We start from the raw sequence: 13,759 nt of genomic DNA on the forward strand, positions 1-13,759 counted from the left end.
ATGCTTAGTCACCGGTTGTGTGTGTAGACGAGAGGAGTGTTTGGGGGATAAAAGTTAAAAGAAGATGGGAGAGGAGGAGGAAAGAACTGGAAGGGCAAATTAATTCTATAATAACTTGGTTTACATTTGGTTGGTGCTCTAAAGGTATAAAAACATAACATACAACATAATGCTCCTCATACAGTAATGTAAGTCCCCGTGTGTGTGTGTGTGTGTGTGTGTGTGCGTGTGTGTGTGTGTGTGTGCGTGCGTGTGTTTGTGTGTGTGCGTGTGTGCGTCTGTGTGTGTGTGCGTGCGAGTGTGTGCGTGTGTGTGCGCGTGTGTCATTCTGTTGCCTGTCTGATTGGATTAGCCCTTTCTGCCTTTGCTTCCTGTCAGCCAATCGATGTGAACTTCAGCTTCACTTGCCGTAACGTTTGGATTAGTTTGTCTCGGGATTTTATATCAGCAGCCGAGTCTATCACCAGCTCCTCCACCAGTTGAGGTTCAGGCTCGCTGGATGTCGGGCCGTTTGATAATCACATTGTAAGCTACTATCAGCAGCTGTTGTTGATCTTTATTGGATTTAAATCAATTTACTGTAATGTCTGGGAGCTGAGACCATAACCGCAGCTGCTTTTACTGAACATACCGACCACACAGATCTTATGAGGATGTGTCCAAGTTTTGTGCATCAGTGGGTGTATTGTTAACTAAATGCTTCAGTAAAAATACGGTAGTTATTCTCTTAAAAGTGAAAGTACCAAGTTGATATTTCAAGTTAAGTTAAAGTATATAAGTAACTTGCTCCTAGTACTTGTGTCCTGGTAGAACAGAGGATATAATACTCCATGAAGTTTCTGTGCCTTTTGTTTGCAGATGAGCGCTCGTACAGATGCTGATGCAGATGCAACATCTACAGCAAAATGTAACAGATGGAGTTGTACTAATTTACTCATGTATACAAATTAAAATATAAATCCAGATTTTATTTTATTTCAAGGAACCTGACTGCAGTGGAAATGTGGTCGAGTAAAAGAGTATAGATTTGAAAGTCCAAAGTTTGACTCTCCTGTTGCATTCTTCTGACTTGCTGTCTTGTTTTTGATGCGTCACCGGCTGACATTATATAAGGGTTGTATAATCCAGCCGTTTATTTAAGCATCTATTCTGTGCATTTACTTCGATGAAACAGGCGCAGCTCCCACAGAACATTAATAAACATTGTAATTTGGATGGCGGTGATTCACTTTGAGCCGAGGGGCGAAGAAACAATTGACACGAGATCGATGTCCATCGCGGAGGTAACGGCCGAAAAAAGGCACGGTGTCACAGATGTCTGGACTTTTAATCCCAAAAACACTTGGCAAAGTGAGATAATGACTGAGAGAAGTGGCGCCTGCCGCGTGTTTACAGGGTTTATGAATGCAATGTCATACAATGCAATATATTATAACTCATTACATCAGCTGTTGATATGGATTAGCTCCTAAGATCCTAACATGAGGAGGTGACTTGAGGGCAGATTCATTCATCTCTCAACATAAACTACAGTTATTAATAACTAACCCAACTAACAGGGCAGTCACCGTTATGAAAAATTAATTGTCAATTAAATGTCAATAAAATTGTGATGAACAACTTAACTTAATTTAATCATCTTTGTACATTAATGCCCACTATCCACCAAACCACTATATAGCCTATAATAGTCTAATTATACATGCATATCCATTGCAGAAGACCCATCTTTTGACATTGGACATGTAAAAGTAATTCGGAAATTCGAGTAGACTGTTAATTTGCTCAACCCAACTGATAAAAATGCACTTTACTTAAATTTTTTTTTATAAATTCCCTTTGAAAATATAAGATAACACTTTTTTAATCCTCGGGGGGAAAATCAGGAAATATAATACATAATATTAGTGTAAATATGAATGTGTTAATACCAATATTAATGCTTATATACTTAAATAAGAGTATAGAAAATATGTATTATAAGATGAAAATACTAATAGCAGTCAGCTCAAATAATTGCAATCAGATGATTATGTAATCTACTAAACAAACAACAAAACAAAGACAGATTCAGCGGGCTAGGCTAAACAGAGACCCAAAACAATGTCATATTTTTAACAAATAACAGGATATAAGATTGAAATAAAAGTGTGTGTGTGTGTGTGTGTGTGTGTGTGTGTGTGTGTGTGTGTGTGTGTGTGTGTGTGTGTGTGTGTGTGGGCCCGCCTTCTATCCCCTTGCTGCCCACTCCAGCTCCGATGCTGTAACTCTGTCTGTCAGATCCCGCTGTGTGGGGGCGGTGCTTGAATGTGAAATGATATGATTGCGGAATATCAATTAAGATGAATACCTTCCCTATATGATCTGTTCTGTCTCTGTGGCGACACGCGTGGGCCCGAACGAGCGCACAGCCGCTAATAACGGCCCTAAACATGGCCCTAAACACGGATGAGAAAAATGGTCCGGAGTGGCTACTGCATCCTGGACAGTGTCACACTGACGGGAGAGAAACCTGGAGGCTGGGAAGTAACAGGATAACAAGAAGTGAGGGGGTGCTCCAACAATGGTGCAGATAGTTCAAGTAGATAGATAAATAGACAGCCAGTCAGGTAGGCAGGACGGTAGGAAGGTAGGTAGGTATGTAGGTAGATAGATAGGTAAATAGATAGATAGACAGACAGACAGACAGACAGACAGGTAGGTAGATAGATAGATAGATAGACACAGACAGACAGGCAGGCAGGCAAGTGCTGTAGGTAGGTAGGTAGATAGATAGACAAACAGACAGATAGATAGATAGACGGGCAGACAGACAGACAAGTACACAGACAGACAGGCAGACAAGTAGACAGACAGACGGATAGGTAAGTAGAAAGATAGATAGATAGATAGACACGCAGACAGACAGGCAGGCAGGCAAGTACTGTAGGTAGGTAGGTACTGTAGATAGATAGACAAACAGACAGACAGGTAGATAGACAGACAGGTAAGTAGATAGATATAGATAGATAGATATACAGACAGACAGACAGACAGTTAGATAGATAGATAAATAGATAGATAGATAGATAGATAGATAGATAGATAGATAGATAGAGATACAGACAGACAGTTAGATAGATAGATAGATAGATAGATAGACAGGCAGGCAGGCAGGCAGGCAGGCAGGCAAGTTCAAGTTCAAGTTCAAGAGATTATTTGTCACATACAGGCAGATAGACGAACAGACAGACAGACAGACGGGTAGGTAGGTAGATAGATTGATAGAAGGACAACATTCACATAAACCTTCATTGAGTCTTTGTGTGTGTTTTCCAGGAAGTGTCCAGATGGTTTCGACTGTTTGAAGGCAGGAAGGAATCCCAACTACAACTACACCAGCTTCGACACCTTCGGCTGGGCCTTCCTGTCGCTGTTCCGCCTCATGACGCAGGACTACTGGGAAAATCTCTACCACCAGGTGCTGTGTGTGTGTGTGTGCGCATTAATGTGTGTGTGTGTGTGTACATTAAGGCGTAATGGATCAATTTAAAAGATTCTGAGGCGCATCACAATTTCAACAATTTCAGAGAATTTCAAGGGAAGTCGAGCTGGTTACTCGCTGAGGATAGAAAAGTTAGATGTCTCCAAATGGTGAAAAATTGATTGAATATCAATGATCAATCATTGTGTTCTTTTAACCCCTAATTAATGTCTATGTTGTTCAGTGATGGTCACAGATCAGGTTTTTACTGTATTGATTGTTACTCAACAATCACTTTAGCATTTAGAACTCATATCAGTGGTGAGATGGCCTTGTCAGTCAACCCCTTGTGTCTTGCGTCGTGCATTGTATCTATTGTGTATTGTATTGTATTCCAAATATTAATCCAGAATGTGTGTGTTTGCGACCCCCACCCAGACGCTCCGTTCGGCAGGTAAAACCTACATGGTGTTTTTCGTGGTGGTGATCTTCCTGGGCTCCTTCTACCTGGTGAACCTCATCCTGGCCGTGGTTGCCATGGCGTACGAAGAGCAGAACCAGGCCACCATCGCGGAGGCCTGGCAGAAAGAGCGGGAGTTCCAAATTGCCATGGAGAGACTGAAGAAGGAGCAGCAGGTAACAAACGGGACGGAGGCTGCCCGTCTGAATCCGGACCGGTCTCGTCGCTTATTGCCCCGCGGTGACCCCGAGTTCTGAAGCCGAGCGAATAATAAGGCTGACTCAGCATTCACTTTGACCCTTTAACGCATTGACAAAATGACGAAGGTTGTTCTTTCTATGAGCTGAGGAGAAGGACATGCTTTCAAAAGACACCAGTTCCTTCTATTCGTGCTTGGTGTTGATGCCCCTTTAGGAATGTTCATACGGTCTGAGCAAATTTATTTATTTATTTATTTATTTTTTACTCTTTTTGCTCTCCATTTAAACGCAGTGAGAAGAACCAACCAGAAAGACCCAATTAACACCTTGAAGTTTAGAAGGGTCTAAATCTCCGATAGTCATTTAGTGGACGCTTTGGACAAAAGCGTCCGCTAAATGAATACATGTAAATGTCAACATCCCCGATCTCTGACCCTGTAACCTACCCAGAAAGCTGTGGACACCGACTCTATGATGTCACCGCAGCCCTCCCCATTCGGCCCGCCATTAGACGAGAGGGAGGAGCGGCGGCGGAGCCAGGGCCTCCTGGGTGTGGCCGACGTTGAGAGCAACCTGTCAGAGGAGAAGCTGCTGCAGCTGGACGCTCTGGAGGGGGGGAAGGTGGGAACCTGACATACCCAATCACGGTCATGAGATAAAATATAGTTTTTAATTAATAATAATAATGATTATTATTACTTCATCATTGTCTAAATTATACATTTGCTAATCTTATCAGAGATCAACAGAAATACAAAGCTATCTTTTTGAGAACACAAAAACTCTCTGTCAAGGTTTTAGTGCTGATAGACTTCTCCTCCCCTCTCACCCCCTTCCCCCTCCCCACTCCTCCCCTCCTCTCCACTACCCCTCTCTTCTCCTCCCCTCTTCCCCCCCCGCCACCCCCTCTCCTCCAGACAATCCACCCGTTCCTCTCTCGCTCTCTCTCTACGAGGACGCGGCGGGGGAGCCAGATCTCCTCCATCTTTAACTTCCGGCTGAGGAGCAGGGGGTCGGAGGGTGAGATGGCCGACGATGAGTACAGCGTCCCCGGGGATGTGTCAGAGGTCGGGGGTCGCAGCGGGGGTCCGATGGGGGGGATGCTACCTCACCCCTGGCCCCTGCGACGGCCCAGCACCTACAGCACGGCCAGCAGGGGGTCTCAGGTAAGGCGGGCATGGCCTAAGAATTTGTTTAAAAATACTACCCTTCCAAAATATGTTGGTAGGGATATCTATCTACATTTTTTTTATCTATCGACATAAATATACAGCATATCCTGTATACAATATATGGTGATATACATCTAGAGATCAACATAGATTTATAAACTATATACTACTTAATGTAACTAATATATATTTGATCATATATTTTTGGCAAATATTTATTTTGAAAAAAAAACCACTATAAAATGAAAGAGTAAAAAAGTAAAAACAGTTAATTATTTTACCTTTACTGATTCATCATCCTTACTCCCTCTTACTATGTTGTGTTGGCTAAACTCGCCAATATTTTATCTTTATCTGCTGCCTCATGTAAATTTTCAACAGCATAAATACTCAAGGATCTAATTGAGGGAGTACGGTTGTTTCTTATTTTTGGTAGTATGCCATAAAGTGTGATAAGCCTGGAAATGCAATAAGTCATTGCATTTCCAGTGTTCAAATGACAATGAGTGGACTAATACGACTGCAGCTTGAGAGCATTTTGCAGTCACCAGGAGCGCTTCTAGGCATAGGCCCGGGGGGGCTTTGCCCTACCAAATGCTTCGACTGTGCCACCGTGGAAATACTGGCATAAAGCAGTGAATGTGTGTATTTGAACACCCCGACAAGCACCTTCCCATGCTGTGCTGCATCAGAGGCTTTACCATTTGTTTTTCTGTTTTAATATTAACTATTTATTAATTATATTATTATATTATATCATTTTATATATATTTATATATATGTAATTTCCCCTAAGGGGCAAAATACAGCCTAACAATACAATATTTTAATACAATAACAGCATACCGTACTGTGAAACTCCATACCGTTACATCCCTAGCAGACAGACAGCAGGAAGTGATGCTGCGTTCCACGGCAACTTGGAAAACTGTCAATTGTGTCGGTAGTCCCCATGGTAACAGAACATCTAATCCACAGAGTAGTTTGAAATGCCCTTATACGCATTAAAATAAAAAATAATCTATAGAAAGGGATTGTTGTATACCGCGAATGGTGAGCACCACCATGTTGAATAAGCCAATCAACATTTCTCACTGCCCCTCCTATTAAAGTGGTCTCGAACCAGGCCCGGCGGTCACTTCTCTAAATCAAAATGAAATGAATAAAATGTCACTCAGGCTAAGAATAGACTGACTCCAAAAAGGGGGCTGTCGAAACGAACACTTGCGTTGGTGCGAGCATTCACGTCTGAGTTGTTTGCATGAAACCACCGAGAACGAACGAAAAAAACAAAACTGTTTTGTTTTGATTAACCATTTAATATACTCATCTACGGATTGAAAGAGTGTCATGGTCTGACGTTGGGTGAATGTTGGGTGTCTATTACCAAATACACACACACACACACACACACACACACACACACACACACACACACACACAAACCGTTACACAAATAGTTTTAATTTCTGTCTGCAGGTTTTCTATCCGAGTCTCAACGTAAATGGAAAGCTGTTTGTTGCCATGGACCAGAATGGGGTTTCCCCACCAGCCATGCAGGGGCAGCTGCCTGCTTGCACCATGGAGAAGGTCAAGGAGGAAAGTGTGAGTACAGTGTGTGCATGTGTGTGAAGGGTGGTGGTGGGGGGAGTTGAGGGGGATGGCTCTCCTCTCTGAATACATACTCTACTTTGCATATACATTATGTTTATAAAATAGTGGGCACCCTTTGTTTCATGCAAGTTTATGTGTATTTGAGTGTGTGAGACATTGAAATATACGTGTATCTGTGTGTGTTTGTGCGTGTGCGTGCAAGTGCGTGTGTGTGTGTGTGTGTGTCTGTCCAGTCCAGTGGAAACAATGGGGCAGCCCATAGCCATCCAACACTGAGGCATGTGAATTATGAATCAGCCCTTTGCATAACTCCAGTCTGATATCATAGGCTACACACACACATGCGCCTGCATGCACGTGTGCACACACACACACACACACACACACACACACCCAAGCAGTGTGCATATACAGACACACATGTAGATAAAGGTAAGGCCAGGACCAATTGTGCACCATGTGTATGTATGTACAACTACACAGACACACACGCGCGCGCGCACACACGCACGCACACACGCACACACGCACACACACACACACACACACACACACACTAATTCCAATACAACCAAACCACCACAAACACCTAACTGAGGTGTTATTGTCTACACTCACACACACTCACACACACACACACACACACACACACACACAGAAATAGGTACAAAGATGACTTGACATAAACATGACATGGAATCCCAGTTAATGTCTGTAACATCATACCTTTAGCCTGAGAAGTTTCATCATGAAAATAGGAAGAAAATAGATCATTACTACAGAAGGGTAAACATTCACTTGAGAAAAAAAAAAGCTGTTTTTCCCGAATTAACAAGTTTTCATGAAAAAAAAATGATGCTCTGTTTTTATGAATTAATGAAAATTTTTAATGAAAAAAAAACAAAGGACGATTGTCTGTGGTTCAGAACAGAACCACCAAACAGAGCAGGATTGTGAGACCACTCTGATCTGCTGGACATTGCCGTGTTTCTCCAGGTTCAGTTCTATGGCGCACATCAGAATGAGGGTTTCTGTCCGAACAACCTGACGTGCACGTGCAAAGTCCACAAATTAAAACACCATCTCTATAACTTAAAGACACCAGTGTCTCCCAGTGTTTCAAACCCACACCAAGATAACAACTGGATTCAACTAAACAGTCGGGACATTGAAATGAAAGCATTCAATGAAAGCTTCTCGCAGGATCTGTTTGGTGGTTCTGCTCTGTTTTGAAAAAAAGGGCAATTTTTGTTTTCTCAAGTGAATGCATTATGCTTCCAACTACATTACATTTCTTTATGGAGAATTTAAGAGTCACGCTTAAAAGTCCATTGTTTGAAATTACTTAAATTCCATTTTATTATATTTCAGATACTTATTCATGTTCATTTATAATGTACAGGTTGGCAAATTTAAGTTTTTGCTATTATTAAATAATTACATTTATGATCAAATTAAATTTCCGGCATCACAAATGACTGATTACAAAAAACTTTTTTTGAAAAGGAAAAATTCACTTCAAAGTCACTTGGCCTGTTGTTGAGGCTTTGCTCCAGTCCAGGTATGGTGGGAATTCCTGTAATATATGCACGGTAGTTTTCCCTTCAGACCTCAAGAAGAAGTTCCGCAAAACAGCATCGCAGTGAAAAGCCAGGCAGTGTTCTGCCTTGAGGGACTTTTATTTTGCAGCACGGGGAAGGAGTTTTATCTCTCGACAAAAGAAAAATCCCACTCGCATTGATATGGAATGTAATTATATTTATTATTTCTCTGCGTCTTCCCACATGAAGCGGGTTATGAGAAAGGGCTTTCCCCTCAGACAGTCTGAGTCCTGAGGCGTTTCGCAGACGCCTGGACGGCTCTACCTGCTTCTGACCTGCACTTTAACTCAAGAAGAGAGAGAGAGAGAGAGAGAAGGGATAGAGAGAGATGGAGAGACTGACACGGAAACGAGTGGGAGGGCAAAAAAAAACAGGTGTGTGTGTGTGTGTGTGTGTGTGTGTGTGTGTGTGTGTGTGTGTGTGTGTGTGTGTCTGGAAGGAAGGGAGGTGGGTGTGGGGGTTGCAGACGCTTAGTTGCCTCGGAAATGGTGCCATGGCAACTCAACAGGAGCAACCGATGCTAAAGTAGCACATGCCTAGATAGCGTGTGTGTGTGTTTGTTCTCCCCTCCCTGGTGGTTTCCCTGGGCAGACAGGCAGTGTGTAGGTGTTACTGTGGGCTTCAGCCTCTGCAGGCCGGTTCGCCACGTCGCGCTGGGAAACAGAAAGCGGGAAGTGTTGTGTAATCACTCCGTAGCCAGTCCAGCGGAGACCAAAAACCACATCTGCGCCACTTTGGAGGGTTCAGAGAGGTTTTTTTTTCTGCTCATCTGGTGCACACACACACACATGCAGACATACACACACACACACACACACACACACACATACTATACGCTGGTCAAACCAGTCATAGCATAAGCTAGACTGCATTTGTCTGTGTCTGCATTTGTGTGTATAATAATAATAAAAAAATAAATAAAATCCTGTCCCACGCATGGTATCGTGTCATTTCCGGTGTCATTTCTCGCATGTGTTTTTGTGACAAAACTTAGTTTGGAGACCCAACAGACTGGGGTTGCTCCTGGTGGAAGATCTGGAAATGTGTGATGCCCCTGTCGCCAATCAGTCATGTAGTGTGAACCCACAACAACTTCAAGATTCCAGATCACAAGACAGAAAGTTGTGTAGTTTGAACAGTACAGCCATCTGACGACTTTGAAAGACGCTTGGAGGATACGTTACAGGGGAAAAACAAAAACATGATTGTGACTTGATTGCGGAGTTATGGGAGTGAGCGTTCACTTTTTAAATTTGTTTCTCTTTTTGGATATATATTATTTTTTTTATTTGTTCACATTCTGATTAGTCGTAATAAATACCTTCAAAATTCAAATCCTCTCTCTCTCTCTCTCTCTCTCTCTCGCTCTCTCTCTCTCTCTCTCTCCAGGTGCCTACGTCCACTACGGAGCTCAGCACCATGCTGTTGCCCCGCCCAGCCTCCATCCAGGACTCCCTCAGGAGGGACCGAGCGCTCAGCGCCGCCAGCTACCTCACAGACGCCATGGAAGGTAAAACAAACGCACTGCATCGGAATCAATATCTGCAGGATTGGGGTCACACCAGTTGGTTTTTACTGACGATTACTGATCCATTGTTTTACACATATTACAACACATTTATTCAAATAGACACATCCAACAAACTTCTATGTGCCTAAGAAAATAAAATTATTTTTTTTATTTGTCTGTCACATCTGATAGGACTTTAATCTCTAATACAGATTCGGATTTCACTTTGTAGTCGTCATGTCATTCTCGTAAAGGGAGGAGGCAAGGAAATTCAAATCCAAATTCAGGAAACTGAATTCTTTCTTTCTTTCTTTCTTTCTTTCTTTCTTTCTTTCCATTTTGTCTTTTTTCTCCCACTTTTTGATGGTGTGACAAGACACAATTTGGATTGTGTGTGTGTGTGTGTGTGTGTGTGTTGGTGTGTTTGTGTGTGTCATCATTGTGTCACCCCTTTTCTTTGACACTGAAACTAGATAGTCTGTGTCAGGCGTTGCCCTCAGTGCCCTCATGCCTCTTTCGCTCACTCACACACACACACACACACACACACACACACACACACACCTCAACTGTAATGTAATCAATCAAACAATCTATTTTGGTCCTCGCAAAAGTTAGACTCGAGAACTGAAAGATACATTTCCAAACATATTTTCTTCCTATTGTTTCTCCTCATACAGAGCTAGAGGAGGCCCACAAGAAGTGCCACCCGTGCTGGTACATCTTTGCCCACCGCTACCTGGTGTGGGAGTGCAGCCCTCTGTGGCTTCGCATCAAGCAGCTGGTGAAGATCATGGTGATGGACCCCTTCCTAGACCTGGCCATCACCGTCTGCATCGTGCTCAACACGCTCTTCATGGCCATGGAGCACTACCCCATGACGGACGAGTTCAACGGCATGCTGAGCATCGGAAACCTGGTAAGGAGCGCAGACGCGGAGCTGATATTCAGGAGATGACACAGAGAGAGACTGAGAAAGGAGCGTTGGAGGCAAAGGAAGAGAGATTGGCAAGTGATAGACTGGGAGAGATATAAATAATAATAAAAATTATACATAGATCGATCCCATCGAATTAATTGGCAGCAGTAATAAACATATTTTTTTAAAAGTCATAATGCAACATGCAAGATTTATTATTATTTAAATTATTATAATAATACTTATAATTATAATCATTATTATAATAATAATTATTATTATATATAATATGCGTCCATATGCATGTGAAGCTATTTTATAAAAAATTAATAAGGTGCTCATTAAAATATATATTATTTATAATAATAATACAATTATTATTATTATAAGCCAGATGCTATTACCACCCAGGTGTCAGCCGCCAACAATGCTATTTGAACCCGGGGTGGAATAGCCAATGTGGCTATTTACACCCGGGTGTATATAGCATGGCGGAGACAAGCATCCAGGTGTCCGTAGCCAACAGTGCTGTGGCGCACATTAGATACTGCATGTGTATACTGCATGTACTGTATGTATATTTTAGAAACAGCATTGGAGTTCCAATCGGCTGCACCGCAGGACAAAATTCAGGGGGTGTTCCCATTAGACCAGGGCTCGGTCCCTGCCACCCAGTAGCGGGCATTAGGGACGGCCACATGGTTACTAAACTCTGATTCCTAGTGGAAGCGTGCTGTGCTTCAGAACCGTGACTTACAAACTTGTTAACATAATGATAATATGGTTTAATCAACCTCTGTTGCTGTAACCCCTGAATTCCTTTCAATAATCAATAAAAAAATCTATAAAATGATATCTTATCTTATGATAACATAAGTTAGATAGCGTTTCACATGCAGTATGTTTAAAACAACACACAATCAGGTCACCATCAGTTGAAACACTCTTATTGGTTGTATTATTTTCTTTCGGTTCCTTCGTGTTTACATAAATTCTTGGTCCTTGCTCCTAAAACTGCAGCTGTGTGTCTGAGCAGGTAAATGTATGTTTCAGGGTGGCTGCTATCAGAGCTGACAGCCCAGCGTAAGATAAAGTGTAGAGGACGGCTTTAGCTCGGGGTGCGACTCCTGCAGGTGTGTGGAGATCCAACAGGAAGTGAAAGGTTGATGCAATATGCTAATTGGTCCACTGGAGGTGTGAAAGAGCTGCTGGCTGCATGTTGATCTCACCCGCCCACACACACACAACCACACACACACACATACACACATACACACATACACACACGCATACAGTATACTGTACATCCTCACGAGAATAAGTAGGCATCTACATTGATGCATATTCACATACATGAATACACACATAAATGCATACTATATCACATGACGCCTGTTACGATACTGATACAAACAAACACACACACACACACACACACACACACACACACACACACACACACACACACACACACAACACACACACACACACACACACACACACACACACACACACACACACACACACCTGTCCACATGTTCAGTTTGACACGGTGAGGGAACACTGAGATGGGAATCCAAGCCTACAAATAGAAGCAGGTGAAGTGTCCCTGAGCGGTGACGGGCCCCGGGTCAGGTGAAACGTGTCCCCTTGAAGCCTGAACCTGAACGTGTCCTTTCAGTTCCAAATAAATCACCGCCCACTCTCAGAGAACCGACCTGTTACCGCGCCTCCGGCCTTGTCCGTCAGCGTTGTAGTTCCAGTACAGAGTGGGAATGGTTGAGGTTTTTTTTTTAATATCTGGGTGCAATCAAGCTGGAAGGGCCACTATCTTGGGAGGAGCATGGTGTTTGCGATAACACAGTGTAGAAAGAAAGGAATTTCAGTTTCAACAGACCACCCCTGCCATGGGAAAGGCAGTATCCAAGAGTGATTTTGGGAAGCATGTTCTCATGCTATTTTAGATCAAAAATCTTAAATGAAGTTCGAGTAAAGTGATGGTACAATTGTAACTTCTATGAATTTCCTCACAGGGGAGAATAAAGTGTTCTTACTTGATCTTAACTGGTCGTGGTCCGCGAAGGTACTTCAAGTTGTCCACCGAATCCTTGGCATAGATACTGTACGTAAAAAAATAAAAGAAAACACATTTTCTGGTATTTTGAAAAGTTCTTGACGCCGAATAAAATTGTGTTTTTCTTTAAAACTTTTAAAATGCATTAGCACTGTGACAATCCAATGGAAAGGAACTCATAGAAACAATCTTGTAACCCTTTTGACTATTCATTGGATGTCGGCCCCAAACATGTAGGGATTTTCAAGTGGGCTTTAAGTCAGAGAGGTGTTGATATTACAATGTGATTCTAATGTATTTGTTGTGGATGAGTAGGACACCAGGAGGCTGCTTAATGCTCAGGAGATGTGCAGGGTCAAATATTTGCAGAGTTGTAATGTGTGGCGGTCACGTTGCGCTAATGCTTTGGTGCTTTTGCTTTTGGTTCACTCGTGTACGCACACTTTTTAGATAAAACCTTGAAAACGCCTCGCCCAAACGCCCCACCCACCCACGCACCCATTTTCACCGCTTTTCTTTTAACAGCGTCAACAATCGTATGGACATCCTTTCTTGTCTAACCCCCTCTTGCCCCTGTACAGCCGTGCTTTTTCCGCTGTGTAATCAATCCTCAAGTTATCCAATTCTATTTAAATCAATTCTTTACTTAGATCCACTCTTAAGTCCTGTCATTGGGAGTGGATTGCAGACCGCACTCTGTAAGGACTTTGCGGGATGAGACACTTAATCCCTAAAGATGTTTACAT

General features: G+C 42.6%; 1 protein-coding gene across 1 annotated transcript in view; it reads left to right on the plus strand.

Annotated features, from left to right (window-relative positions):
• The window catches only part of scn5lab (sodium channel, voltage gated, type V-like, alpha b), a gene marked incomplete at its 5' end in the record, with an annotated part of 113,784 nt that overhangs the window by 34,420 nt on the left and 65,605 nt on the right, over nucleotides 1-13,759 (plus strand). Inside the window, 7 exons of the mRNA XM_080020666.1 lie at nucleotides 3,319-3,460; nucleotides 3,902-4,099; nucleotides 4,574-4,744; nucleotides 5,041-5,289; nucleotides 6,775-6,900; nucleotides 9,900-10,020; nucleotides 10,701-10,939. Coding sequence (XP_079876792.1) covers nucleotides 3,319-3,460; nucleotides 3,902-4,099; nucleotides 4,574-4,744; nucleotides 5,041-5,289; nucleotides 6,775-6,900; nucleotides 9,900-10,020; nucleotides 10,701-10,939 — 1,246 coding nt within the window. The remainder of the gene's footprint in view (nucleotides 1-3,318; nucleotides 3,461-3,901; nucleotides 4,100-4,573; nucleotides 4,745-5,040; nucleotides 5,290-6,774; nucleotides 6,901-9,899; nucleotides 10,021-10,700; nucleotides 10,940-13,759) is intronic.

Source organism: Zeus faber (assembly GCF_960531495.2).
Source record: "Zeus faber genome assembly, chromosome: 19".
Lineage (NCBI taxonomy): Eukaryota > Metazoa > Chordata > Actinopteri > Zeiformes > Zeidae > Zeus > Zeus faber.